Below are 27,604 nucleotides of genomic sequence, written 5' to 3'. Positions count from 1 at the left end.
AGAGCATAACTGAATGGTTTTAGCAGCCTTCTTATTTTTTGAATCATGGATGGAATTGATGTAGCCTACTGTTCTGTCTCCTTACCAAAAGCAATAAAAGAAGGTTTAGAATTACTAAATTTCGCTTTGTGAATATGATATTTCCCTAAAATGATCAATAGATTAACTAGGTATATTTCTTTCTGTTTTTTGTTATCATGGCAGCCAAACAGTACATTTTTCCAAAACAAAGAAAAATCTGCAATAAGATTAACAGAAATGTATCGGGACAGATCTTTCCAGAAAGTGATGGCATAGGGACATTGCCAGAACAGATGTACCATTGTTTCTGGACATATTCCACAAAAAGAACAGTTAACACATATGTCAAGACATATTTGATTATCTTTTCCATATTTGCAGGAAGTTTTTTCCCTTTTACGGTCACTATTGGATTAAATTAATAGATACAATGATCAGCCGTTGCCCCCTGCTGGATACACAAGACATCTAATTTTTCATGGCTTGAAGAAAAACAAGGCCTGTGCAATGTACATACTATCCATCATAAATTCTGTGATATTAGTAATTTTCGATTCTGTTTAGAGCAGATAGGGTGGATTGCACATTGTGAAAGCAAGGGATAAAACAGGAATAAAATAGGATATAAAATAGGAATTACCAAGTAAGACGATAAAAGTTAATTCATGGGAGCAGCTGCATTTTCCTGAATAAAGAGTGAGTCAAATTTGTGTTAAAAAATGTGGAGAAGGCATGACAGATGAGTAAATGCAATTTGAGATTTACACACACTTTTAGATATATCATGCAAACAGAAGCGCCTTTGTAGCTCCAAACACTGTAATGTTTTCTATAATGATTTTGCACAAGCAGCAGTGGATTTATGGTTATGCAAGTGTCTCTGTGTATTGTCTTGTATATATTTTTTTAAGTTTGCACAGTGTCTTGCTGAGAATAGCAGGCTTTTCTGTCTTGCAAGGAAAAAAATCTTGACTTGCTTCTTTCTAATTTAACAACCAAAAGCAAATCTTCATGGCATGAGGATAAATAATGATTGTAAAACTAGTCTAAACCTTTTATGCAACACTGGGGATTCATGTCCGGAAACATATGGCTGATTTTTTTGTTGGAGTTTTATTTATTTATTTATTTTAATATTATAATTATGCATAGTGCACATCGTTTGTGTAATACATTATGATGAACCATGCTTGTTCTTGTTTTTTTTTTTATTGTTAAATAAAAAATAATCCAACATTTGTATTGTTCTAGAACTCCCCCTGTATTTAGTTTTTATTTCATGCATTAAAAGATATCCAACTGATCTCAGAAAATGAATGGTTTATTTTTTTAAGTAATTAATTAGATTGTGGCTGATGTGAAGGGTCTTTGCTGCTGGATTCAGTGCAGCAGGATGAAGGAGAGCAGAGAACAGCAGAGGAACAGGAAGCTCTGAGAGACGCTCTGAGCACCGTTACACAGATTCCCTGAACAACATTTGATGTTTTCACCCAGCTCTAACTGTTCTGTTGCATTATAACAGATATATGTAGAGGAACATCCTTTTACAGTCTGTGGTTGGTATTGATGCTGATATTGAGAGTGATTTTCTAGTAAATAAAAAGAAAGAAAACAGATTCAAGGTGAATTATAGAGATGCATTGACAGGGAGAAGTGTCAACTAGACAAAACTTTTCATTGGTAAATTCTTACTGTATGCAGTGAAGCAGTAGTCTTCATTTCCCTGACAACTCACTGTGTGTGAACAGTCCTCCTCGTCACAAGTGAAACATCTCTTCCCATTCTCATAATAATAATTATAATATAAGAAAGAAACAGTCTTTCATTTTTATTTGATAGATTTAACTTGTTATCAACCATTTCGTCTGCTAGTATTTAACAAAGTGCATTTGAAAAAGGAACGTTTAGAGATAAAGAGCATCTTGTTTTAAAGGAAGTAAGAAAATCTGAACTATGTATAATTAATTAATACAAAGATTATGTGAACAATGCTTATTTGATCGGTCATCTAGAAATAGTTATAGTGTTAGAAATAGTTGTAGTATATATATATAATTTCTGCTATTGCTACAAATATACTTACTTAAATATACTTGTAGCTCAAGTGGTAGAGCATTGCATTAGCAAGGTTGGGGGTTTGAATCCCAGGGAACACATGTTAGGAAAAATGGTTAGACTGAATACAATTTAAGTCACTTTGGATAAAAGCGTCTGTCTATATTTTTTATTTTTTAAATTTGTATTTTAAAATTTTTAAATGTTTAAATGTTTACATTTTTAAATGTTTAAATGTTTAAATGTTTAAATGTTTAAATGTTTAAATTTTAAAATTTGTAAATTAGTAAATTTGTAAATTTGTAAACTAGTTAATTTTTACATTTTTACATTTTTAAATTAAAAAATAGGGTCACAAATGTTCTATTACTCTAAGAGAATGAATGTTAGCGAAGTTCTGAGAACGTTCCATTAGCTGGTTAAAAAAAAAAAGAAGTCGATTCAATAATAGCTTAGGAGTCATTTTTAAATGTTCTCTTAAATGGTGATTATAGTTCACAGTAAAAGAGAGGATGAAACCTGTGTTGTTTTGTTCATTACACAAGTCTGTGTCACAGCACTGGACAAAAACTGATTTTCTCCAGATGTGTTTGCTAAAGGACCACGATTCACATTCATCTGGCTTTGCACAACTTGTCTCAGTGGTCTCTGCATGTACTATACCTTAATAATACAGAAACATGAATAAATGACCATTTCTGGTTTATAATGCATAAATACATAATGCACAAAGGTTAGATAATGACAAAATGTAAATCTATTTCAATAGCAAGTTTCTTTTCAACAATCCGGCCTGTATGTACCAGTTTTGGTTTTGGTGTAATTCAGATACGAAATTAAAGCTCTTTCATTTCTGTTAAATGGTTCAAAGATGTGAACTTTGAGGAAGTTAGTGTCGTTTGGTACATCACGCTATTCCTTCAACAATGTCCAGTGATATGCATCTACTATCAAACTTCTACCTAGTTTTTCAGGAAATTGGTCTAAATTATGCCAAGAAATAAGGCAACAATATCACTTGTCAAAAAAGAAATAAGAAAACATTAAGATGCTTTGTGTCATGTGAAAAAAATCACTTTAGCTGTACCAGTAAATGAAACCAGGGAATCTGCACTTACATTGTTCTGTGTTTTCAATTTTTAATGTTATTCTACTTGCACACTTGCTTTGTTCATGGTCACATGCCATCTGTTCTTTACAAGGACCTTCTAGTTGATCCGTGCAATTATAGCAGACCAGAGAGAAACCTTAAATGACAAAGAGACACAGAGCAGAGAGACATTCAGTGATGTCTGTATTTACATCAGAAAATATTTTAAATATGCTGTATGTTTTCTGTACCTCCAGTGAGAAGAACAAATAGAAGAACGACGGAGACTCGCAGATGCATCTTGTGACCGAACAAAAATGAACAGACAATGCTTGCAGGTCTCTTTAAAAATGTAATCAAAAAAAACTCACTGCACGATTCTCAGCTGTCTGAAATACAGGCATCATGAAACAATGGTGGTGGACGTGATTGTTTCACGATGCCATTCTTTGGTCTGGGACAGCTGAAAATCATGCAGTGTGTCTCTGGCTTTACAAACTATTACATGCATGTGATGATTTATACTGAATGCTGCCCCATGCCAAGGGGGGCATCCAGACAGATTAGGAAAGTAAACAGAGGGTAAAGGAGCTGAACATGCAGCATTACCTCTGTGAGGCCGCTCATTAATGATTCTGGGCCAATGATACACCAATACCCCTGAGTAAACAAAAATCATAAATGATTTAAAGTGTTCATTGTTAATATTACTTAAAGGCTTCACTCTCTGTCCGTGTATCTCTCAAACAGATGTAATCTATGGATTTCCACTTTTACACACTGCACTGATGCTATTACGGATGAGAAACTGAAACAATTCAGCAAGACAGCTAAGTTTCCCTTTTACTCACACTTTATAATTAACGGTTACATTTCTTTCCTATCCATATAAGGGAACGTGTAACTCCAGAAGGACTCTCTGTTGGTGTTAGCAATTTTGTTTCAATATTTAGCAACCTCTCAGACTAACCTAGCAAATTTGTTAAATGTACCTACAACAACTGTTTTCATGCTGTTGTCCTATATGCATTAGCAATATGATAATTAAATCATGGTGTAACTGTCTAGTGATGCTCAACAACATCTAAACCAAGCATATAGTGTAGTGGCATATACCTGTTTTATACATCGGACACTTGGACATTTGTCATTAGTTCATGGTGCATTAGAGGATGAAACCTGGGTCTTATTGATCATTGTTTGATCAGCTCCCTACGAGCCTTTTCTTCTTCTTTATGCACACACTCTTCCTCAGCTTTTTATCTGAATACAAGAGAAGTGTTCAGAAACTGAGCATCGCCTTGGGCCATCTTACCTTGGTTTTAAAAGGGGAGGAGGACATTATTACTGACGGAAAGAACAGTTAGTGATTTTCTTAAAACATTCAAACTTCATATGGTTCTGTTTTTTTTTCTCTAACGTGCTGCTTTTCTGTTTGCTCTCAGTGCTGACCTGTAACCAGAAGAGCATTGGGCGGCCTTGCGGAGGACAGGGAGATCTGCTGTCCGGTTCTTTAGGAGTCTTTGCACATTGGGCGTTCAGCTCACCTCCAGATGCAAATAAAGGGGAAGTTGTAGGGCTGTCCAAATGGCTGAAAAACTAAAGTGGGAAAAAGTATTTTGGCTTCTCGCCTGAGGCCACAGGAGGGCACATCGAGCTGAATATTACTAATGCACGTTTTCATATAAAGAATAAAAGTCTGCATCTCAGTGCTATTCACATTAATTACAAGTGAAGTACACTGTCGTGCATCTAAAAAGCATTTTAAAGTGCATCTGTAGTTCTGTAACACTGTTTCAGCTACTTATGCACTTTCATGTGTGTCGTTTTTTAAATCTATATCCTTAGGTGCATGTGTTATGTATTGTGAGAGTTTAGATTTCTAAATGATAACCCATGAAGAGATCATTTTATTTACCACTTTCCCTCTTTGAATATATTGCTACCATACTTTCAACTGCAGTTTATTTTTTGGCCTGCTTGAAAACTTTCACTTCTAAGCATTCAAACCTTTATTGTGAATGCTGTCCTCACTTTTTAACACCTTATCGGCTGTCAATAACACACAGTCCCTATTTAGTATGTGGGACAAATTTAAAAATTGAAAGTGGCTGTCACTTTTTATGTAGTTTGTATTCTACATATTGAAGCTTAACAGAGTACAGTATTAGGCTGCTGTCACTTTAAGACCTAACGCACAGATCCAACACATCAGATTTCTTTCTTAACTGTTTATGTTCACATAAGACATTACCTACTGTGATAATGACTGATACATATTTTTTTATGCATAACATACATAATACACTAAGGTTTGTTCATGAAAAACAAAAATCAATAATGATAAGATACTATGTATCATATAATAAATTTCACTCCAGTAAATCTGCACTTACCATATTCTGAACTTTCATATTCAAATTTTCTTCTAATTGCACATTCGTACACAACGTGTCCTCTGTTCTTCACAAGGAACTTCCAGTTGATCCTGGCGATAAATGACAGAATTCTTAAATGACAAAAAGACAGAAAGAGACATTTCATTACATCTGTACTGTATGCATATCACAAAATATATCAAAAGAGCTGCTTGTTCAATAAACCTGAGGGAAAATCTATCCAGACTTGGTTTGCTGGTTTAAGCTGATTGAGCTGGTTGAATAGCAGGAAAAGAGACCTAAATCTCCTCTAAAACCTTCAGACCAGCAGGATCCAGCTCAGTGGACCAGGCTGTTTTTCCATCAGAGTAAAGAAAGTGACCTCAATGAAGTATAAAATGTTAGTTCACAAGACAAAAACTATAAAAATGTACTCACCCTCATGTTGGTCGAAACCTGAACATTTTAGCAAAATAATGACTGACTGAGACGACGCGTTTTGTTTATGTTTCGTTTATGTTTATACTCACAAAGTGCGTTCTTGAGGTGTTGCCATGTCCACCTATTATAAATGTCCTTTGGCCTGTTTTTTAGGCTTGGTTCATAAAGCGAACCAGTTTCTGAAGTTCATAAAGTAGGCAGGTGCGATTCTGATTTTTGCATTTGTTTAGGTTTATTATGGGCTTGCACCTAGTTTGCTGTTTTTTAGTAAAAGCTTATGTCTCTTGATTTCTTGCAACTGCACATGCATACAGAAGTGAGACACATCTCTGAAACGCATTTAAATACAGCATTAACTACTAGTTGTTCAAAATATTGAGTTGTTTACATCCCTGGACATTACTGCTGGTTGTTTAAAGGAGCCATAGGATACCAACTTTCTACCAGTTGATATGATTCTTAAAGTTCTTAATGAAAAGTCTGTAACATAGTTTGGTCAAAATTTTTCAATGGTAGTGTAAAAAACACCCTTTCCCCCCTGTCAAAAACAGCTCATTTTAGAGCACACAGTTTTGTAGCATTTTCCTTTAAATGTTAATGAGCTCTGCTGACTCCGCCCCTCTCTTCAAGCCACTCTGAGAGAAACTGTTTACTTTAGCCGCATTCATCGTGAAACTTGCTAATTAGCACATTATTAGGAAAGGCGATTTGCAAAGATTTATCAAACCTTATACTCACTTCTTCTGTAGGTGAAGCTGGATCGTGAATGATTTGCGCAAACATAGATCAGGGGCGCATTCTCTTCAAAAACAAAAGGTAATCCACTGCGTCTTCAGTGGCTCAGATGTCGGGAGTAAATGACAACGGCTTTGTTCATTATTACATCCAACAAAAAAACACCTCAATCACTTAGGTGAAAGTCTTGTCTACATTTGCTCCAGTGGTGAAGCAACGGCCGACTGATGATAGCTCACTCAGGGCGGGTCTAAGGTAAGACACCAGTCCAGTCTGAAACGTTACTGTCTATCAAACTATCGAGGGAGGGTTTGTTTTTATGACGTCACACAGACAGGCATCTGAGATCGGCTCGATTTAAAAAATTTAAGCAGATAAAAAAAAAAAAACACTAGCTGGATTTTTATCATACACTTGCAACACACATTTCAGTTTTCACATTTCAAAAAACTTGTAAAAGTGCATTTTGCATCCGATGACCCCTTTCACATTTCTATTGTAACTCGTCAAATATGAAATGTTTACCTGCTTAGATCTCACTTTTTGACCATTAAAAATATATTGAACACACACACACATATTATTTATATTCATTTATTTATATAAAAAAGTATATTATATTAATATATATAATAAACTATACTGTTGTTATAGAAAATTATATTTAATTTCATGCACCTTTTTACATTTATTTCTTTATATTGTTAATGTATATAATATTTTTGTTAAGTTTTATATATTTATATACTACATTGTTATATAAAGTGTAAATTATTTTATGCACCTTTTTATATTTATATAATGATATTTATGAATGAATATAACAATAAACTTCTTATATTAAAGCTGCAGTAGGTAACTTTGGTAAAAATATATTTTTTACATATTTGTTAAACCTGTCATTATGTCCTGACAGTAGAATATGAGACAGATAATCTGTGAAAAAATCAAGCTCCTCTGGCTCCTCCCAGTGTCCTATTGCCATTTGCAGAAAGTCATCAGCTCCCGTTAAGAAACAACCAATCAGAGCTGCGGTCCGTAACTTTGTTTGTGTTCAAAATGTAAAAAATTTATATAATAAGCGAGTACACCATGAATCCATTTTCCAAACCGTGTTATTGGCTTGTCCTGAATCACTAGGGTGCACCTATAATAAGTGTTTATATTCGGACTATTTTAGATTGCTTCGGGAGAACCGCGGCAGAGTAACCCAGTACCTTTGTGATTCTTCATAGACATAAACAGAGAGAAGTAGTTCCGGCTACGATGTCCTTCCGCAACACGCAAGCAGTTCTGTTTATTAACCGCTAGAGCGTCAAAAGTTCCCTACCGCAGCTTTAAGTAATAAATGTAATTATGCAACACAACATAGTGAATCTTTTATATTTATTTATATTTTATTCATCTTTTTATATTTTATATATTTGTTATTTTTGATAGCTTTATATCTCTAATATATTATTATTATTTCATATAATAATACATATTGAAAACCTATGTTGTTATATCAAATTTCCTTTAATTTCATGACTTTCTTTCTTGTCATTACTTACACTATTTTCTTTTGCTCCCCTCATTTCAGCAATCCTAAACAAAAAACAGAAAAATCCAAAATCAGGTTCACTGTTTAAATACATTAAACAGAAATAAGAATTAAGACGTTCAGCATTATAATTGATCATCTGACTGTATGACACCTGATAAATAAATCAAAACAAATCAAAAAATGTACTTACCATAAACCAGTCGTGGAGACTAAGTTTCTCCAGTTCAATCCGCTCTTTTGGATTGATTTGCAGACAGCAGCAAATAAAATCGCTGCATTCTTCCGACAAGCCATCTTTGGTCCAGTTGTGACCGTCGATCATGCGCAGGTCTGGTGTATTTGGAAAATCCCCACACAGCATAAGAAACAAGAGGATCCCGAGTGACCACACTGTCGCTGGTTCCCCGTGGTACTGGCCGGTCATGTGATACTCAGGAGGGCAGTACTCTCTTGTGCCTGGAGGAAAGAGAGTTGTTTGCAATTAATACAGCATTTTAACTGTATAACCATCACTATGCAAGAATTAATGTGATTCACAACAGTGGATCCCATTCCATGAGCTTGATTCACTCAGGGTCCTGTGTGAACGGCCCTCAGTTTGAGACCCACTGTAACCTTTGAGGGATCATCATACATACCAACAAAGGACGTGTAACCCACACAGCTGAGGAAGTCACCACACCCAAAGTCAGTTAACTTGACTTTGAGTGTGTCCGGGTTGATCAGAAGCTTTTCCAGCTTTATGTCCTGATGAAACACTCCACGTCTGCAGCATGTTTGAGCTGCGAATGTTGCCTGGCGCATTATAACTCGTGCCATGTCCTCTTGAATGGTACCCATTTGCTGCAGGAGAAACCAGTTCAGTTCCTCAAAGGGAACGGGACGCTCTAGCACCAAAATGTAGTGGTCAGACTCCACCCGCCAGTCCAGAAGCTGGATGATTTCCTCGACCCTGGGGTCTCCGTCTGCAAGGATTTGCAAAGCAACCTCCAGAGGAAGAGGCTTGGAACAACCATCCTAGAAGAAAGACAGTTGTTATGACGGTTAGATGGATAAAGGACAAACTCTAGACAATGACAGACTGAAAAATCATCTACAGTCTGTGATCGGATGACTGAGAGGAGAAACAGAGAGAGCACTGCCTACTTACAATACTAATGAACTCTCTGTTCCTGCTGGAGACGACTTTTATCGCCACCTGATCAACAAAACAACAACGATGTTTGTAAGAGTTACAACTCTTTCATTCATTCCAAACATTAGCCCTGAACAGACATTTTCATGAACCTAAATACAAATATGTAGAGCATGACTTAACAAGCTCTGACAATTTAAGAGCTTTAAACAGTAAATTAAATATGAATTCAGAGCGCTTGCATTAGATGCATCAGATGACTATAACACAGGACAAAAATAATCATCAAGTTATTCTATTCGAGATAGTAATGAAAACTGATACCTGTAGGCCGTCGTCCAAACGAGTCGCTGCATAAACGGTTCCAAAGCCTCCATCACCCAGCTGACAGACGATTTCATAACGGCATGAATTGATGTCTGTTAAAAGATATGATATAGAAAGAAAATCATTATTTTTATAATTCATATTCAATTTGACACTTGACATTAAAAATCTGTGCTTAAAAAATACTGGCACACTACAGAACTATTTAAGGAAACTATAGTAGTCATAAAATAAAGAAATATATGTGTGTGTTTTTTCTGAGTGAAATACATACTTTCACCTTACACACATTTATATAAATGTAAATGAAATCTTGTTGAATTGCTATTATTAGAAAAGTGCATACTAAAGTCAGTGTAAAACATGTGAAGACTGTGTGTGTGTGTGTCTGTGTGTGTGTGTGTTTATGGTACCAAACTGACCCATTATTGTGTCGTTGTTATTCTCCTTGTCTGCAGTCTGAAACAACAGAAATCAGGTTTAGTCTCAAAATACTCAAACAGGACAGAAACCAAATGCACAACAAAGAAAGTTTAAGAGCAGGTCAAATCAGGTCAAATAGATCGACTATATAACAGTTACAGCAAATAGGAAAAGAAAACTGTATAAAAAGAAACAGTAAGAAAGCTATGTCCATAGTCTTATAATTAAACCAAGTCTTCAAATCATCAGAATGTATTTACCATAAGCCAGTCGTGGAGACTGAGTTTCCCCAGTTCAATCCGCTGCTTTGGGTCGATCTGTAGACACCGGCGAATTAAATCGCAGCATTCTGTGCAGAAAAAAGAAAGATAATGTCTGAATATCACTTTGAACTTCACACGTGATCTCTTTGATGGACAGTTAAATTATCTCAACGACCATATTGGTTTGTGCTGAAGAAGAGATCTAACCTTTCGACAGGCCAGCTTTAGTCCAGTTTTTATCGTTAATCTCGTGCAGGTGTCGTCTCTTTGGATATTTACTGAAAAGAATCACAAACAAGAGGATCCCGAGTGACCACACTGTCGCTGGTTCCCCGTGGTACTGGCCGGTCATGTGATACTCAGGAGGGCAGTACTCTCTTGTGCCTGGAAATTACATTTGGTTTCCATTAAAACAGCATTTTAACTAGATATTCATAATCATTTGATTCACAGCAGAGGATCCCATTAGACACCCACTTCACAGCTTTGAGGGATCATCATACATACCAGTAAAGGACGTGTAACCCCCGTCGGTGAGGATTGCACCACAGCCAAAGTCAATCAATTTGACTTCGAGTGTGTCCGGGTTGATCAGAAGGTTTTCCAGCTTTATGTCCCGGTGCAACACTCCACGAAGGCAGCACATCCGAGCCGCAAATATTGCCTGGTTCATTATAACTCGAGCAAAGTCCTCGTCCATGATGCCCTTGTAGCACTTTAAATACTGAAACAAGGACTGACAGGGCACGGGCCGCTCTAGGACCATAAAGTAATAGTCAGGATCCAGCCGCCAGTCCAGAAGCTGAACGATTTCCTCCACCCTGGGGCCTTTATTTGCAAGAATTTGCAAAGCAACCTCCAGAGGAAGACGTCCAGAATAACCATCCTAGAAGAAACACAGTTGTTATGACGGTAAGAAAGATATAGGACTTAAACAACTCCAGGACAAACTGTTGACAATGACAGACTGACTGCTGAAAAACCACTTAAAGGCAGTGATTAATGTTAATATTAGATGTTTGAAAATGAAAACAGTGACTGAGAGGAGAAACAGAGATCACAAGCCTACTTACAATGCTGATGAACTTTGTGATCTTGTTGGATGCCAATTTTATTGCCACCTGATCAACAAAACAAAAAAGTGATGTGTGTGAGATTTATAATTCATCATGTCAGCAGAGTTAACATCATTTCATACATTAGAGAGAGAGCGAGACAAGTACAATAGGACAAACATGATTAGCTAGAAAAATAATGTCAGTAATACAAATTGATACCTGTAGGCCATCATTCAAACGAGTTGCTGCGTACACGATTCCAAAGCCTCCTTTACCCAACTGACAGCCGATTTCATAACGGTGTGAATTGATGTCTGTTAAAAAATAAATAAAATAAAATGTCACAGAGACAGCATTTACTTCGTCTACTTAAAAACTAGAATTGAGAAAGAATAATTGAGATACTACATTGAATATTTGTGCCTTTAAAAAATAATTTGTCACACTAAAAACTATTAGTTACCCGTACTTGTCATACATAAATAATACAATTTAAATACCTTTAAATTAATTGCATTTCCATGTTAACTACTCTAAAACAAAATGCATATTAAGCATAAACCTTGTGTGTGTGTGTGTGAGTTGGATTATATTGTGGTAGCAAACTAACCAATAATTGTTGTCTCATCATCCTGTAACTGGCTTGACGGAGTTTGGGGAGCATAAACACTACAGTCAGGTGTTGCACAGGTTGTAGCTTGGGGGACATTGTCTCTACAGTCGAATGTTTTGTGGAGTGGAGACTGAGGGACACCGACACTCAAGTCAGCTACAGAACAGACTGAAGCTTGGAGAGCTTCATCTCTGCAGTCAGACGTGACATAACCTAGAACTGGAGGGACATCATCACTAAATTTGGACATCACTGGGAAAAAAGATGGAAAGGCCTCACTACTTAAATTGGACGTAGAAGTGAAAAGCAAGATGTCATCACAAAATTTGGGTATGGCAGTTAAAAATGAGACATCATAACTTATTTTAGGTGTGGCAGTGAAAAATGAGATGCCATCTCTTAATTTGGGCATGGCATTGAAAAATGAGACGCCATCTCTTAATCTGGAAGAACAGACTGTAGCTTGGAGGATATCGTCAGTACAGTTGGACTCGGCACAGACTGTAGTTTGGAGGATATCGTCAGTACAGTTGGACGCGGCACAGACTGTAGTTTGGAGGATATCGTCAGTACAGTTGGACGCCTCACAGACTGTAGTTTGGAGGATATCGTCAGTACAGTTGGACGCCTCACAGACTGTAGCTTGGAGGATATCGTCAGTACAGTTGGACGCGGCACAGACTGTAGTTTGGAGGATATCGTCAGTACAGTTGGACGCCTCACAGACTGCAGTTTGGAGGATATCGTCAGTACAGTTGGACGCGGCACAGACTGTAGTTTGGAGGATATCGTCAGTACAGTTGGACGCGGCACAGACTGTAGTTTGGAGGATATCGTCAGTACAGTTGGACGCCTCACAGACTGCAGTTTGGAGGATATCGTCAGTACAGTTGTACTCGGCACAGACTGCAGTTTGGAGGATATCGTCAGTACAGTTGTACTCGGCACAGACTGTAGCTTGGAGGATATCGTCAGTACAGTTGTACTCGGCACAGACTGCAGTTTGGAGGATATCGTCAGTACAGTTGTACTCGGCACAGACTGTAGCTTGGAGGATATCGTCAGTACAGTTGGACGCGGCACAGACTGTAGTTTGGAGGATATCGTCAGTACAGTTGGACGCCTCACAGACTGCAGTTTGGAGGATATCGTCAGTACAGTTGTACTCGGCACAGACTGCAGTTTGGAGGATATCGTCAGGACAGTTGGACGCCGCACAGACTGTAGTTTGGAGGATATCGTCAGTACAGTTGGACTCGGCACAGACTGTAGCTTGGAGGATATCGTAAGTACAGTTGGACGCGGCACAGACTGTAGTTTGGAGGATATCGTCAGTACAGTTGGACTCGGCACAGACTGTAGTTTTGAGGATATCGTCAGTACAGTTGGACTCGGCACAGGCTGTAGCTTGGAGGATATCGTCAGTACAGTTGGACGCGGCACAGACTGTAGCTTGGAGGATATCGTCAGTACAGTTGGACGCGGCACAGACTGTAGCTTGGAGGATATCGTCAGTACAGTTGGACGCGGCACAGACTGTAGTTTTGAGGATATCGTCAGTACAGTTGGACTCGGCACAGGCTGTAGCTTGGAGGATATCGTCAGTACAGTTGGACGCCGCACAGACTGTAGCTTGGAGGATATCGTCAGTACAGTTTGACGCCGCACAGACTGTAGCTTGGAGGATATCGTCGGTACAGTTGGACGCCGCACAGACTGTAGCTTGGAGGATATCGTCAGTACAGTTGGACGCGGCACAGACTGTAGCTTGGAGGATATCGTCAGTACAGTTGGACGCGGCACAGACTGTAGCTTGGAGGATATCGTCAGTACAGTTGGACGCGACACAGACTGCAGTTTGGAGGATATCGTCAGTACAGTTGGACGCGGCACAGACTGCAGTTTGGAGGATATCGTCAGAACAGTTGGACGTGGCTCTGAAAGAAGCTGGAGAAAAGTGAACAGCAGAGTCGGATGAAGCACAGACTGTACCAGTGTCATCAACTTCTCGACCTAAAGGGGAGAATATGGACCAGAAGATATGAATCATTATAAGAACATTTAGGAAATATTGTATAACTATATTAACGGATATTACTTCAACTATAATCATGGCCAGTTGCGCCTCCAGGATGTTTTTTGATGGGGTGGCAGAAAGGGGTCAGTTAAAATATTAGGGTAGCACAATACATGTTCCTTGTCTAACTAAATCCAGCAGACAATATTTTTTTGTTGCTACTATTATTTATTTCTGGGAGCATATCAGGTTATGGGCTTCAAAACTTCAGTTTTACTATTCTCTTTATGGATAAAATAGTAAACCCTGCTTTTATGCACATTTTGAATCATCGCATCAGAATCGAGTGATGGAAACACTGAATTTCGAATTAAATTTTGGGCTATTGGGTTGACCAGTGTCATTTTAGGGGTGGCTGTGCCCCCCTTGGAGGCCCCCTTGGAGGCGCCACTGGGAATGGCTTTCTATTTTTTCAGTTACTGGTAAGGTATTCATTATGGACATTTCTCTTATTTAAAAGCACAATGCTCATGAACACGCAACATAATATATACTTTTTTTCTGGAATGTTCATGAACATTGTATTTTTAAATAAGAACATTTTTTTAAAAACAATCAAACAAACAATCAATTACAGCTCCTGAATTAGTTACGTGCATGAATATTAATAAGGTCGTCCAAAGCTACCATGGCAACCTTAGCATGGAACTTAAATATGTGTGTGACTAGATCATGATATTCAGACGTTAAATTAGGTGTCATGTCATTACAATGAATTAAAACATCATTAAATGTAATTACAGTAATATTGTTTTATCAATATCGAATTTCAGTTTTTGTGTAAATTAAAATATGAACGTGAAAGAATTGAAAACTTGAAAGTAACTTGTCCTGTGTTGAGTTTTATGTTTATGAATTGTGTATGTGTAGTATAATTTCTTATGCTGTGTTGTATTAAGTTACAGACTTTATAAAACTGAACTTCAGCTAAGCTGTGTCCTGTGTCCTCCACAAAACCTTTAAACATCCAAATAAGTGTAGAGTCCTATGCATGCAGACTCCAGTACAGAAAGGGAGTTGCTGCATAATCATAACTTTACCATCATCAAAACTCTTCACTGGTGGTACATCACTCTGGTCGGCATTGTCTTCTTGACCTAAGTGGGTGTTGTTGACTTTTTTTCTCTCTCTTTGAATTAAAGCAAATAATCCTAGCAACGTAAGTAGCATTTTGAAATAGTAACTAGCGTTGGCTGGAAGAAATGCAAGGTGAGAAAAATACTAGAATTCAACTAGCAATAAAACGACTATCGTTGATTAAGTGCAAACAATGCAACTAGCAACGAACCGCAAGTGGTTTATCAGACAAATGAAATTGGAGCCTATTTATACTGGAATATTACTGTGACGTCACAAAACGAGTGACGTTTCGATGCTGCTTGCAGAGAGCCGTTGCTGATTGGTACGTTTTCCGCGGTGGGCGTGGCCTCTGCATAGATGCGTAATCTCCTAGCGTGGGTAATATTCTATTCCGTTTGTTTAGAATTCGCTTGTTAAGTCTGACGTCACGTAGCAGCGCTTCCTGTCCAAACGCTCTGTCAGTTACCATGAGAAAACAACAAAAGGTGCTAATATAAACTCACAATGTGATAGAATATTAGCGAAAAAGTTATAATCTTAACCTTTAACTCCATACCGAAGTCCCAGATAGCCAGACAATAAAAATATACATATAAAAAATATATATATAAAAAAATATTTGTGTTTGGGACGCTGTGAGCAGGGCGACTGTAGTGTAAACCGTAAGTTTGAAAGCGTTTAGCTTAAATGATTAATATGAATAAACAGTGCTCATAAACGGTGAGTTGAGGCTTGGACCCGGAAACAGCGCTTCTTACGTCATCACTTAACATCCGAATAGCAATGCTTTCTGATTAAACGTTGCCAATTGAAGTCGTTTACAGATAGATGGACAATTTTTTTCAGTTATTTTGCGCTGTAATTGATGTATGTGACTCAAACATTAATTAAAAATAGCAGTATGTGGTGACCGCGAGCTCATATATTGTAAGTAAAACACAATAAATGACAAATCATTTATTAATACATGTAGCTAAGTTTAAGGCATAATTTTAATGATTATTTATGTGAAAATAGCAAAAATCTGTTAAAAAAATCTAAAATTAACACTATACTATAAGGCAGTTGCCATCAAATTAAATCAACAAAATCAATATTACCATTTATCCAAATCAATTTACATTTGCATATATGTTATGAAAATAAATTATTCTCTTATGTGAAACTAAAACTGGGGTAATATATAAAACTTTAATTTATTCAAATTACTGATTTATTCATGAATGAAGCAAAGCTCACTTTATGAATAGATCACTGACACACATGATTCATCAGCAAAATAGAGCAAAAACAGTCCAAATGTACAATGCTGCCTAAATAACTGAAAACAAATAAATGTTCATTGAGCAGTTGTATAATATATATACCACATGCTATTGTGCTGATATTCTGGAAAATAGCACTATACTGGTGTGATGTTTAACTATGTTATGCTATAAACAAAAACAAATAAATAAAAATAAAAACTCATACGTGGCAGTTCTTCTCTTGAATTTTGGGGGTATTTGAGACATTGCATGACACTAAAAGTTAAGCCCACGCCAGGCTTGCTTGTTAAGCATAATGGAGGGTTACGTTAGGTTATACTGAGATGTTTTAATAGTATTTTAATTTCACAGCAGTAACAGACTTCAGAATGGACCAAAAACTAGTCTGAGAGGAATATGCGTACGATCTTTGATCAGTTTGCTGCCCCTCTAAAAAAAAAAAATAGTGTTAAGTTCATGAAGATTAAGGAAATGTTTTATTTCTATTTTGGACAGATTGCTTAAATTACACCACAATCAACGCAGCATTTTGGTTGTATATTTTATTAAATTTCAGTGTTCTTCTTTAAAATATATGGTAAATAATAATAATAATAGGCTAATAAAGAAAAGTTTTGTACAATCCAAACATATACAACAGAAAGCCCTGCTCACAGGAGTCTCTGGAGTGCATACTAAAGACAAGTACATTAATATTGTCAGCAGCCAGTGTGAATACATGGAGAAAAGAAAAGATGGATAACATGGAAGCATTTCATGATAAAATATTTTAAAACCATGAAGAGGTCAACACCTACACACACACACACACACACATACACAGATCCCTTGTCACATGTTCATTGCATCGCACTGCTTAAGTAAGTTTCATGTATGAAAAGCAGCATATGAAGAGGTATGAGAAATGCAAAAAAACGGACGTGCTAGTAGACATATTGGCATGTGTCCGTTTATCGTTAGCAACCATAATTCATAGTTCAAGTAGTGGGAGTGTCGTCTTTTGTTCCCTGTGTAAATTAATACTATAGTAAAAAAAAAAAAAAAAAAAAAGAAGTGTCATATGCAGATTCCTGCTTAAAAAACAACAACACTGAACAATGATGTAATCATAAAACACATTCATTAGCTCTGTCAATCAAACATTAAGCTCCACCCACTTATGACTTCCTCAGCTCTGCTTGTGTACAAGCAGCTCAGTTGCCAATAGAAGCACGACAGCTGGTGAGCCAATAGGAAAGCGGGAGTCTAGTGGACCAATAGAATATTAGGAGGCCTAATATTTCATTAATAATTCATTACATCTCTCAAACAGATGTAATGAATTTCCACTTTTACACACTGCACTGATGCTATTATGGATGAGAAACTGAAACAATTCAGCAAGACAGCTAAGTTTCCCTTTTACTCACACTTTATAATTAACAGTTACATTTCTTTCCTATCCATATAAGGGAACGTGTAACTCCAGAAGGACTCTCTGTTGGTGTTAGCAATTTTTTTTCAATATTTAGCAACCTCTCAGACTAACCTAGCAAATTTTTAAAATGTACCTACAACAACTGTTTTCATGCTGTTGTCCTATATGCATTAGCAATATGATAATTAAATCATGGTGTAACTGTCTAGTGATGCTCAACAACATCTAAACCAAGTATATAGTGTAGTGGCATATACCTGTTTTATACATCAGACACTTGGACATTTGTCATTAGTTCATGGTGCATTAGAGGATGAAACCTGGGTCTTATTGTTCATTGTTTGATCAGCTCCCTACGAGCCTTTTCTTCTTCTTTATGCATACACTCTTCCTCAGCTTTTTATCTGAATACAAGAGAAGTGTTCAGAAACTGAGCATCGCCTTGGGCCATTTTACCTTGGTTTTAAAAGGGGAGGAGGACATTATTACTGACGGAAAGAACAGTTAGTGATTTTCTTAAAACATTCAAACTTCATATGGTTCTGTTTTTTCTTTCTCTAACGTGCTGCTTTTCTGTTTGCTCTCAGTGCTGACCTGTAACCAGAAGAGCATTGGGCGGCCTTGCGGAGGACAGGGAGATCTGCTGTCCGGTTCTTTAGGAGTCTTTGCACATTGGGCGTTCAGCTCACCTCCAGATGCAAATAAAGGGGAAGTTGTAGGGCTGTCAAAATGGCTGAAAAACTAAAGTGGGAAAAAGTCTTTTGGCTTCTCGCCTGAGGCCACAGGAGGGCACATCGAGCTGAATATTACTAATGCACGTTTTCATATACAGAATAAAAGTCTGCATCTCAGTGCTATTCACATTAATTACAAGTGAAGTACACTGTCGTGCATCTAAAAAGCATTTTAAAGTGCATCTGTAGTTCTGTAACACTGTTTCAGCTACTTATGCACTTTCATGTGTGTCGTTTTTTAAATCTATATCCTTAGGTGCATGTGTTATGTATTGTGAGAGTTTAGATTTCTAAATGATAACCCTTGAAGAGATCATTTTATTTACCACTTTCCCTCTTTGAATATATTGCTACCATACTTTCAACTGCAGTTTATTTTTTGGTCTGCTTGAAAACTTTCACTTCTAAGCATTCAAACCTTTATTGTGAATGCTGTCCTCACTGTCTAACACCTTATCGGCTGTCAATAACACACAGTCCCTATTTAGTATGTGGGACAAATTTAAAAATTGAAAGTGGCTGTCACTTTTTATGTAGTTTGTATTCTACATATTGAAGCTTAACAGAATACAGTATTAGGCTGCTGTCACTTTAAGACTTAACGCACAGATCCAACACATCAGATTTCTTTCTTAACTGTTTATGTTCACATAAGACATTACCTACTGTGATAATGACTGATACATATTTTTTTATGCATAACATACATAATACACTAAGGTTTGTTCATGAAAAACAAAAATCAATAATGATAAGATACTATGTATCATATAATAAATTTCACTCCAGTAAATCTGCACTTACCATATTCTGAACTTTCATATTCAAATATTCTTCTAATTGCACATTCGTACACAACGTGTCCTCTGTTCTTCCCAAGGAACTTCCAGTTGATCCTGGCGATAATTGACAGAATTCTTAAATGACAAAAAGACAGAAAGAGACATTTCATTACATCTGTACTGTATGCATATCACAAAATATATCAAAAGAGCTGCTTGTTCAATAAACCTGAGGGAAAATCTATCCAGACTTGGTTTGCTGGTTTAAGCTGATTGAGCTGGTTGAATAGCAGGAAAAGAGACCTAAATCTCCTCTAAAACCTTCAGACCAGCAGGATCCAGCTCAGTGGACCAGGCTGTTTTTCCATCAGAGTAAAGAAAGTGACCTCAATGAAGTATAAAAAAGGTTAGTTCACATGACCAAAACTATAAAAATGTACTTACCCTCATGTTGGTCCAAACCTGAACATTTGAGCAAAATGATGACTGACTGAGACAACGTGTTTTGTTTATGTTTCGTTTATGTTTATACTCACAAAGTGCGTTCTTGAGGTGTTGCCATGTCCACCTATTATAAATGTCCTTTGGCCTGTTTTTTAGGCTTGGTTCATAAAGCGAACCAGTTTCTGAAGTTCATAAAGTAGGCAGGTGCGATTCTGATTTTTGCATTTGTTTAGGTTTATTATGGGCTTGCACCTAGTTTGCTGTTTTTTAGTAAAAGCTTATGTCTCTTGATTTCTTGCAACTGCACATGCATACAGAAGTGAGACACATCTCTGAAACGCATTTAAATACAGCATTAACTACTAGTTGTTCAAAATATTGAGTTGTTTACATCCCTGGACATTACTGCTGGTTGTTTAAAGGAGCCATAGGATACCAACTTTCTACCAGTTGATATGATTCTTAAAGTTCTTAAAGAAAAGTCTGTAACATAGTTTGGTCAAAATTTTTCAATGGTAGTGTAAAAAACACCCTTTCCCCCCTGTCAAAAACAGCTCATTTTAGAGCACACAGTTTTGTAGCATTTTCCTTTAAATGTTAATGAGCTCTGCTGACTCCGCCCCTCTCTTCAAGCCACTCTGAGAGAGACTGTTTACTTTAGCTGCATTCATCGTGAAACTTGCTAATTAGCACATTATTAGGAAAGGCGATTTGCAAAGATTTATCAAACCTTATACTCACTTCTTCTGTAGGTGAAGCTGGATCATGAATGATTTGCGCAAACATAGCTCAGGGGCGCATTCTCTTCAGAAACAAAAGGTAATCCACTGCGTCTTCAGTGGCTCAGATGTCGGAAGTAAATGACAACGGCTTTGTTCATTATTACATCCAACAAATAAACACCTCAATCACTTAGGAGAAAGTCTTGTCTAAATTTGCTCCAGCGGTGAAGCAACGGCCGACTGATGATAGCTCACTCAGGGCGGGTCTAAGGTAAGACACCAGTCCAGTCTGAAACGTTACTGTCTATCAAACTATCTGTCATTATGTCCTGACAGTAGAATATGAGACAGATAATCTGTGAAAATATCAAGCTCCTCTGGCTCCTCCCAGTGTCCTATTGCCATTTGCAGAAAGTCATCAGCTCCCGTTAAGAAACAACCAATCAGAGCTGCGGTCCGTAACTTTGTTTGTGTTCAAAATGTAGAAAATTTATATAATAAGCGAGTACACCATGAATCCATTTTCCAAACCGTGTTTTTGGCTTGTCCTGAATCACTAGGGTGCACCTATAATAAGTGTTTATATTCTGACTATTTTAGATTGCTTCGGGAGAACCGCGGCGGAGTAACCCAGTACCTTTGTGATTCTTCATAGACATGAACAGAGAGAAGTAGCTCCGGCTACAATGTTCCTCCGCAAGACGCAAGCAGTTCTGTTTATTAACCGCTAGAGCGTCAAAATTTACCTACCGCAGCTTTAAGTAATAAATGTAATTATGCAACACAACATAGTGAATCTTTTATATTTATTTATATTTTATTCATCTTTTTATATTTTATATATTTGTTATTTTTGATAGCTTTATATCTCTAATATATTATTATTATTTCATATAATAATACATATTGAAAACCTATGTTGTTATTTAAAATTTCCTTTAATTTCATGACTTTCTTTCTTGTCATTACTTACACTATTTTCTTTTGCTCCCCTCATTTCAGCAATCCTAAACAAAAAACAGAAAAATCCAAAATCAGGTTCACTGTTTAAATACATTAAACAGAAATAAGAATTAAGACGTTCAGCATTATAATCGATCATCTGACTGTATGACACCTGATAAATAAATCAAAACAAATCAAAAAATGTACTCACCATAAACCAGTCGTGGAGACTAAGTTTCTCCAGTTCAATCCGCTCTTTTGGATTGATTTGCAGACAGCAGCAAATAAAATCGCTGCATTCTTCCGACAAGCCATCTTTGGTCCAGTTGTGACCGTCGATCATGTGCAGGTCTGGTGTATTTGGAAAATCCCCACACAGCATAAGAAACAAGAGGATCCCGAGTGACCACACTGTCGCTGGTTCCCCGTGGTACTGGCCGGTCATGTGATACTCAGGAGGGCAGTACTCTCTTGTGCCTGGAGGAAAAAGATTTATTTACAATTAACACAGCATTTTAACTGTATAACCATCACTATGCAAGAATTAATGTGATTCACAACAGTGGATCCCATTCCATGAGCTTGATTCACTCAGGGTCCTGTGTGAACGGCCCTCAGTTTGAGACCCACTGTAACCTTTGAGGGATCATCATACATACCAACAAAGGACGTGTAACCCACACAGCTGAGGAAGTCACCACACCCAAAGTCAGTTAACTTGACTTTGAGTGTGTCCGGGTTGATCAGAAGCTTTTCCAGCTTTATGTCCTGATGAAACACTCCACGTCTGCAGCATGTTTGAGCTGCGAATGTTGCCTGGCGCATTATAACTCGTGCCATGTCCTCTTGAATGGTACCCATTTGCTGCAGGAGAAACCAGTTCAGTTCCTCAAAGGGAACGGGACGCTCTAGCACCAAAATGTAGTGGTCAGACTCCACCCGCCAGTCCAGAAGCTGGATGATTTCCTCGACCCTGGGGTCTCCGTCGGCAAGGATTTGCAAAGCAACCTCCAGAGGAAGAGGCTTGGAACAACCGTCCTAGAAGAAAGACAGTTGTTATGACGGTTAGATGGATAAAGGACAAACTCTAGACAATGACAGACTGAAAAATCATCTACAGTCTGTGATCGGATGACTGAGAGGAGAAACAGAGAGAGCACTGCCTACTTACAATACTGATGAACTTTCTGTTCCTGCTGGAGACGACTTTTATCGCCACCTGATCAACAAAACAAGAACGATGTTTGTAAGAGTTACAACTCATTCATTCATTCAAAACATTAGCCCTGAACAGACATTTTCATGAACCTAAATACAAATATGTAGAGCATGACTTAACAAGCTCTGACAATTTAAGAGCTTTAAACAGTAAATTAAATATCAATTCAGAGCGCTTGCATTAGATGCATCAGATGACTATAACACAGGACAAAAATAATCATCAAGTTATTCTATTCGAGATAGTAATGAAAACTGATACCTGTAGGCCGTCGTCCAAACGAGTCGCTGCATAAACGGTTCCGAAGCCTCCATCACCCAGCTGACAGACAATTTCATAACGGCATGAATTGATGTCTGTTAAAAGATATGATGTAGAAAGAAAATCATTATTTTTATAATTCATATTCAATTTGACACTTGACTTTAAAAATCTGTGCTTAAAAAATACTGGCACACTACAGGACTATTTAAGGAAACTATAGTAGTCATAAAATAAAGAAATATATGTGTGTGTTTTTTCTGAGTGAAATACATACTTTCATCTTACACACATTTATATAAATGTAAATGAAATCTTGTTGAATTGCTATTATTAGAAAAGTGCATACTAAAGTCAGTGTAAAACATGTGAAGACTGTGTGTGTGTGTGTGTCTGTGTGTGTGTGTGTGTGTGTGTGTGTGTGTTTATGGTACCAAACTGACCCATTATTGTGTCGTTGTTATTCTCCTTGTCTGCAGTCTGAAACAACAGAAATCAGGTTTAGTCTCAAAATACTCAAACAGGACAGAAACCAAATGCACAACAAAGAAAGTTTAAGAACAGGTCAAATCAGGTCAAATAGATCGACTATATAACAGTTACAGCAAATAGGAAAAGAAAACTGTATAAAAAGAAAGAGTAAAAAAGCTATGTCCATAGTCTTATAATTAAACCAAGGCAAATCTTCAAATCATCAGAATGTATTTACCATAAGCCAGTCGTGGAGACTGAGTTTCCCCAGTTCAATCCGCTGCTTTGGGTCGATCTGTAGACACCGGCGAATTAAATCGCAGCATTCTGTGCAGAAAAAAGAAAGATATGTCTGAATATCACTTTGAACTTCACACGTGATCTCTTTGATGGACAGTTAAATTATCTCAACGACCATATTGGTTTGTGCTGAAGAAGAGATCTAACCTTTCGACAGGCCAGCTTTAGTCCAGTTTTGATCATTAATCTCGTGCAGGTGTCGTCTCTTTGGATATTTACTGAAAAGAATCACAAACAAGAGGATCCCGAGTGACCACACTGTCGCTGGTTCCCCGTGGTACTGGCCGGTCATGTGATACTCAGGAGGGCAGTACTCTCTTGTGCCTGGAAATTACATTTGGTTTCCATTAAAACAGCATTTTAACTAGATATTCATAATCATTTGATTCACAGCAGAGGATCCCATTAGACACCCACTTCACAGCTTTGAGGGATCATCATACATACCAGTAAAGGACGTGTAACCCCCGTCGGTGAGGATTGCACCACAGCCAAAGTCAATCAATTTGACTTTGAGTGTGTCCGGGTTGATCAGAAGGTTTTCCAGCTTTATGTCCCGGTGCAACACTCCACGAAGGCAGCACATCCGAGCCGCAAATATTGCCTGGTTCATTATAACTCGAGCAAAGTCCTCGTCCATGATGCCCTTGTAGCACTTTAAATACTGAAACAAGGACTGACAGGGCACGGGCCGCTCTAGGACCATAAAGTAATAGTCAGGATCCAGCCGCCAGTCCAGAAGCTGAACGATTTCCTCCACCCTGGGGCCTTTATTTGCAAGAATTTGCAAAGCAACCTCCAGAGGAAGACGTCCAGAATAACCATCCTAGAAGAAACACAGTTGTTATGACGGTAAGAAAGTTATAGGACTTAAACAACTCCAGGACAAACTGTTGACAATGACAGACTGACTGCTGAAAAACCACTTAAAGGCTGTGATTAATGTTAATATGAGATGATTGAAAATGAAAACAGTGACTGAGAGGAGAAACAGAGAGCACAGCCTACTTACAATGCTGATGAACTTTGTGATCTTGTTGGATGCCAATTTTATTGCCACCTGATCAACAAAACAAAAAAGTGATGTGTGTGAGATTTATAATTCATCATGTCAGCAGAGTTAACATCATTTCATACATTAGAGAGAGAAAGAGACAAGTACAATAGGACAAACATGATTATCTAGAAAAATAATGTCAGTAATACAAATTGATACCTGTAGGCCATCATTCAAACGAGTTGCTGCGTACACGATTCCAAAGCCTCCTTTACCCAACTGACAGCCGATTTCATAACGGTGTGAATTGATGTCTGTTAAAAAATAAATAAGAGATGTCATCATAAAATGTCACAGAGACAGCATTTACTTCGTCTACTTAAAAACTAGAATTGAGAAAGAATAATTGAGATACTACATTGAATATTTGTGCCTTTAAAAAATAATTTGTCACAAAACTATTAGTTATCCGTACTTGTCATACATAAATAATACAATTTAAATACCTTTAAATTAATTGCATTTCCATGTTAACTACTCTAAAACAAAATGCATATTAAGCATAAACCTTGTGTGTGTGTGAGTTGGATTATATTGTGGTAGCAAACTAACCAATAATTGTTGTCTCATCATCCTGTAACTGGCTTGACGGAGTTTGGGGAGCATAAACACTACAGTCAGGTGTTGCACAGGTTGTAGCTTGGGGGACATTGTCTCTACAGTCGAATGTTTTGTGGAGTGGAGACTGAGGGACACCGACACTCAAGTCAGCTACAGAACAGACTGAAGCTTGGAGAGCTTCATCTCTGCAGTCAGACGTGACATAACCTAGAACTGGAGGGACATCATCACTAAATTTGGACATCACTGGGAAAAAAGATGGAAAGGCCTCACTACTTAAATTGGACGTAGAAGTGAAAAGCAAGATGTCATCACAAAATTTGGGTATGGCAGTTAAAAATGAGACATCATAACTTATTTTAGGCGTGGCAGTGAAAAATGAGATGCCATCTCTTAATTTGGGCATGGCATTGAAAAATGAGACGCCATCTCTTAATCTGGAAGAACAGACTGCAGTTTGGAGTATATCGTCAGGACAGTTGGACGCGGCGCAGACTGTAGTTTGGAGGATATCGTCAGTACAGTTGGACTCGGCACAGACTGTAGCTTGGAGGATATCGTCAGTACAGTTGGACGCGGCACAGACTGTAGTTTGGAGGATATCGTCAGTACAGTTGGACTCGGCACAGACTGTAGCTTGGAGGATATCGTCAGTACAGTTGGACTCGGCACAGACTGTAGTTTGGAGGATATCGTCAGTACAGTTGGACTCGGCACAGACTGTAGCTTGGAGGATATCGTCAGTACAGTTGGACGCGGCACAGACTGTAGTTTGGAGGATATCGTCAGTACAGTTGGACTCGGCACAGACTGCAGTTTGGAGGATATCGTCAGTACAGTTGGACGCCGCACAAACTGTAGCTTGGAGGATATCGTCAGTACAGTTGGACTCGGCACAGACTGTAGTTTGGAGGATATCGTCAGTACAGTTGGACTCGGCGCAGACTGTAGTTTGGAGTATATCGTCAGTACAGTTGGACGCGGCGCAGACTGTAGCTGGGAGGATATCGTCAGTACAGTTGGACGCGGCACAGACTGTAGTTTGGATGATATCGTCAGTACAGTTGGACGCCGCACAGACTGTAGTTTGGAGGATATCGTCAGTACAGTTGGACGCCGCACAGACTGTAGTTTGGAGGATATCGTCAGTACAGTTGGACTCGGCGCAGACTGTAGCTTGGAGGATATCGTCAGTACAGTTGTACTCGGCACAGACTGTAGCTTGGAGGATATCGTCAGTACAGTTGGACGCCTCACAGACTGTAGCTTGGAGGATATCGTCAGTACAGTTGGATGCCGCACAGACTGTAGCTTGGAGGATATCTTCAGTACAGTTGGACGCCGCACAGACTGTAGTTTGGATGATATCGTCAGTACAGTTGGATGCCGCACAGACTGTAGCTTGGAGGATATCTTCAGTACAGTTGGACGCCGCACAGACTGTAGGTTTAAGGATATCTTCAGTACAGTTGGATGCGGCACAGACTGTAGCTTGGAGGATATCTTCAGTACAGTTGGACGCCGCACAGACTGTAGCTTGGAGGATATCTTCAGTACAGTTGGACGCCGCACAGACTGTAGGTTTAAGGATATCTTCAGTACAGTTGGATGCGGCACAGACAGTAGCTTGGATGATATCGTCAGTACAGTTGGATGCCGCACAGACTGTAGCTTGGAGGATATCGTCAGTACAGTTGGATGCCGCACAGACTGTAGGTTTAAGGATATCTTCAGTACAGTTGGATGCGGCACAGACTGTAGCTTGGAGGATATCTTCAGTACAGTTGGACGCCGCACAGACTGTAGGTTTAAGGATATCTTCAGTACAGTTGGATGCGGCACAGACAGTAGCTTGGATGATATCGTCAGTACAGTTGGATGCCGCACAGACTGTAGCTTGGAGGATATCTTCAGTACAGTTGGACGCCGCACAGACTGTAGGTTTAAGGATATCTTCAGTACAGTTGGACGCGACACAGACTGTAGCTTGGAGGATATCTTCAGTACAGTTGGATGCCGCACAGACTGTAGGTTTAAGGATATCTTCAGTACAGTTGGATGCGGCACAGACAGTAGCTTGGAGGATATCGTCAGTACAGTTGGACGCGACACAGACTGTAGCTTGGAGGATATCTTCAGTACAGTTGGATGCCGCACAGACTGTAGCTTGGAGGATATCTT

At 38.2% G+C, this 27,604-nt stretch overlaps 4 protein-coding genes and 2 long non-coding RNA genes across 6 annotated transcripts; all 6 read right to left on the bottom strand.

Annotated features, from left to right (window-relative positions):
- Positions 1 to 2,435: 2,435 nt before the first annotated feature.
- On the bottom strand, positions 2,436 to 3,489 carry LOC127985843 (uncharacterized). Its single transcript, XR_008160697.1, has 3 exons — positions 3,418 to 3,489; positions 3,195 to 3,323; positions 2,436 to 2,739 (listed from the first exon to the last, which is right to left on the bottom strand). It is a non-coding gene; the product is annotated as an uncharacterized LOC127985843 (long non-coding RNA).
- A 318-nt stretch (positions 3,490 to 3,807) lies between these two features.
- On the bottom strand, positions 3,808 to 5,636 carry LOC127985844 (uncharacterized). The gene is made up of 3 exons (XR_008160698.1): positions 5,563 to 5,636; positions 4,619 to 4,765; positions 3,808 to 3,826 (listed from the first exon to the last, which is right to left on the bottom strand). It is a non-coding gene; the product is annotated as an uncharacterized LOC127985844 (long non-coding RNA).
- A 2,793-nt stretch (positions 5,637 to 8,429) lies between these two features.
- On the bottom strand, positions 8,430 to 10,659 carry LOC127985888 (serine/threonine-protein kinase pim-3-like). Its single transcript, XM_052588094.1, has 7 exons — positions 10,622 to 10,659; positions 10,412 to 10,500; positions 10,151 to 10,187; positions 9,726 to 9,820; positions 9,417 to 9,464; positions 8,905 to 9,283; positions 8,430 to 8,722 (listed from the first exon to the last, which is right to left on the bottom strand). The coding sequence occupies exons 2-7, from the start codon at positions 10,412 to 10,414 to the stop codon at positions 8,430 to 8,432; spliced, it is 855 nt and encodes a 284-aa protein (XP_052444054.1). The 5' UTR covers positions 10,415 to 10,500; positions 10,622 to 10,659.
- A 233-nt stretch (positions 10,660 to 10,892) lies between these two features.
- LOC127985887 (serine/threonine-protein kinase pim-3-like) lies at positions 10,893 to 12,429 on the bottom strand. The gene is made up of 4 exons (XM_052588093.1): positions 12,083 to 12,429; positions 11,692 to 11,786; positions 11,488 to 11,535; positions 10,893 to 11,300 (listed from the first exon to the last, which is right to left on the bottom strand). Exons 1-4 carry the CDS (start codon positions 12,333 to 12,335, stop codon positions 10,893 to 10,895), a joined length of 804 nt encoding a protein of 267 aa, XP_052444053.1. The 5' UTR covers positions 12,336 to 12,429.
- Positions 12,430 to 21,607: 9,178 nt separating this feature from the next.
- Positions 21,608 to 23,481, bottom strand: LOC127985886 (serine/threonine-protein kinase pim-3-like). The gene is made up of 5 exons (XM_052588092.1): positions 23,478 to 23,481; positions 23,035 to 23,129; positions 22,214 to 22,592; positions 21,766 to 22,031; positions 21,608 to 21,616 (listed from the first exon to the last, which is right to left on the bottom strand). The coding sequence occupies exons 1-5, from the start codon at positions 23,479 to 23,481 to the stop codon at positions 21,608 to 21,610; spliced, it is 753 nt and encodes a 250-aa protein (XP_052444052.1).
- Positions 23,482 to 23,728: 247 nt separating this feature from the next.
- Positions 23,729 to 25,868, bottom strand: LOC127985835 (serine/threonine-protein kinase pim-3-like). The gene is made up of 6 exons (XM_052588023.1): positions 25,415 to 25,868; positions 25,022 to 25,116; positions 24,818 to 24,865; positions 24,253 to 24,631; positions 23,953 to 24,129; positions 23,729 to 23,832 (listed from the first exon to the last, which is right to left on the bottom strand). Exons 1-6 carry the CDS (start codon positions 25,827 to 25,829, stop codon positions 23,729 to 23,731), a joined length of 1,218 nt encoding a protein of 405 aa, XP_052443983.1. The 5' UTR covers positions 25,830 to 25,868.
- Positions 25,869 to 27,604: the final 1,736 nt, after the last annotated feature.

Source organism: Carassius gibelio, chromosome B21, assembly GCF_023724105.1.
Source record: "Carassius gibelio isolate Cgi1373 ecotype wild population from Czech Republic chromosome B21, carGib1.2-hapl.c, whole genome shotgun sequence".
Lineage (NCBI taxonomy): Eukaryota > Metazoa > Chordata > Actinopteri > Cypriniformes > Cyprinidae > Carassius > Carassius gibelio.
This window is presented reverse-complemented; position numbering and strand designations above follow the sequence as displayed.

Coding starts and splice junctions, on each gene's coding strand:
- LOC127985888 (XM_052588094.1), bottom strand. Junction 9,284..9,416: donor ACAGAGAGTTCATTAGTATT/GTAAGTAGGCAG, acceptor TCTTTCTTCTAG/GATGGTTGTTCCAAGCCTCT. Junction 8,723..8,904: donor GGGTTACACGTCCTTTGTTG/GTATGTATGATG, acceptor TCTTTCCTCCAG/GCACAAGAGAGTACTGCCCT.
- LOC127985887 (XM_052588093.1), bottom strand. CDS start 12,335: ATGTCCAAATTTAGTGATGATGTCCCTCCAGTTCTAGGTTATGTCACG. Junction 11,536..11,691: donor GTTTGAATGATGGCCTACAG/GTATCAATTTGT, acceptor TTTGTTGATCAG/GTGGCAATAAAATTGGCATC. Junction 11,301..11,487: donor TCACAAAGTTCATCAGCATT/GTAAGTAGGCTT, acceptor TGTTTCTTCTAG/GATGGTTATTCTGGACGTCT.
- LOC127985886 (XM_052588092.1), bottom strand. Junction 22,593..23,034: donor GTTTGGACGACGGCCTACAG/GTATCAGTTTTC, acceptor TCTTTCTTCTAG/GACGGTTGTTCCAAGCCTCT. Junction 22,032..22,213: donor GGGTTACACGTCCTTTGTTG/GTATGTATGATG, acceptor TTTTTCCTCCAG/GCACAAGAGAGTACTGCCCT.
- LOC127985835 (XM_052588023.1), bottom strand. CDS start 25,829: ATGCCCAAATTAAGAGATGGCATCTCATTTTTCACTGCCACGCCTAAA. Junction 24,632..24,817: donor TCACAAAGTTCATCAGCATT/GTAAGTAGGCTG, acceptor TGTTTCTTCTAG/GATGGTTATTCTGGACGTCT. Junction 24,130..24,252: donor GGGTTACACGTCCTTTACTG/GTATGTATGATG, acceptor TGTAATTTCCAG/GCACAAGAGAGTACTGCCCT.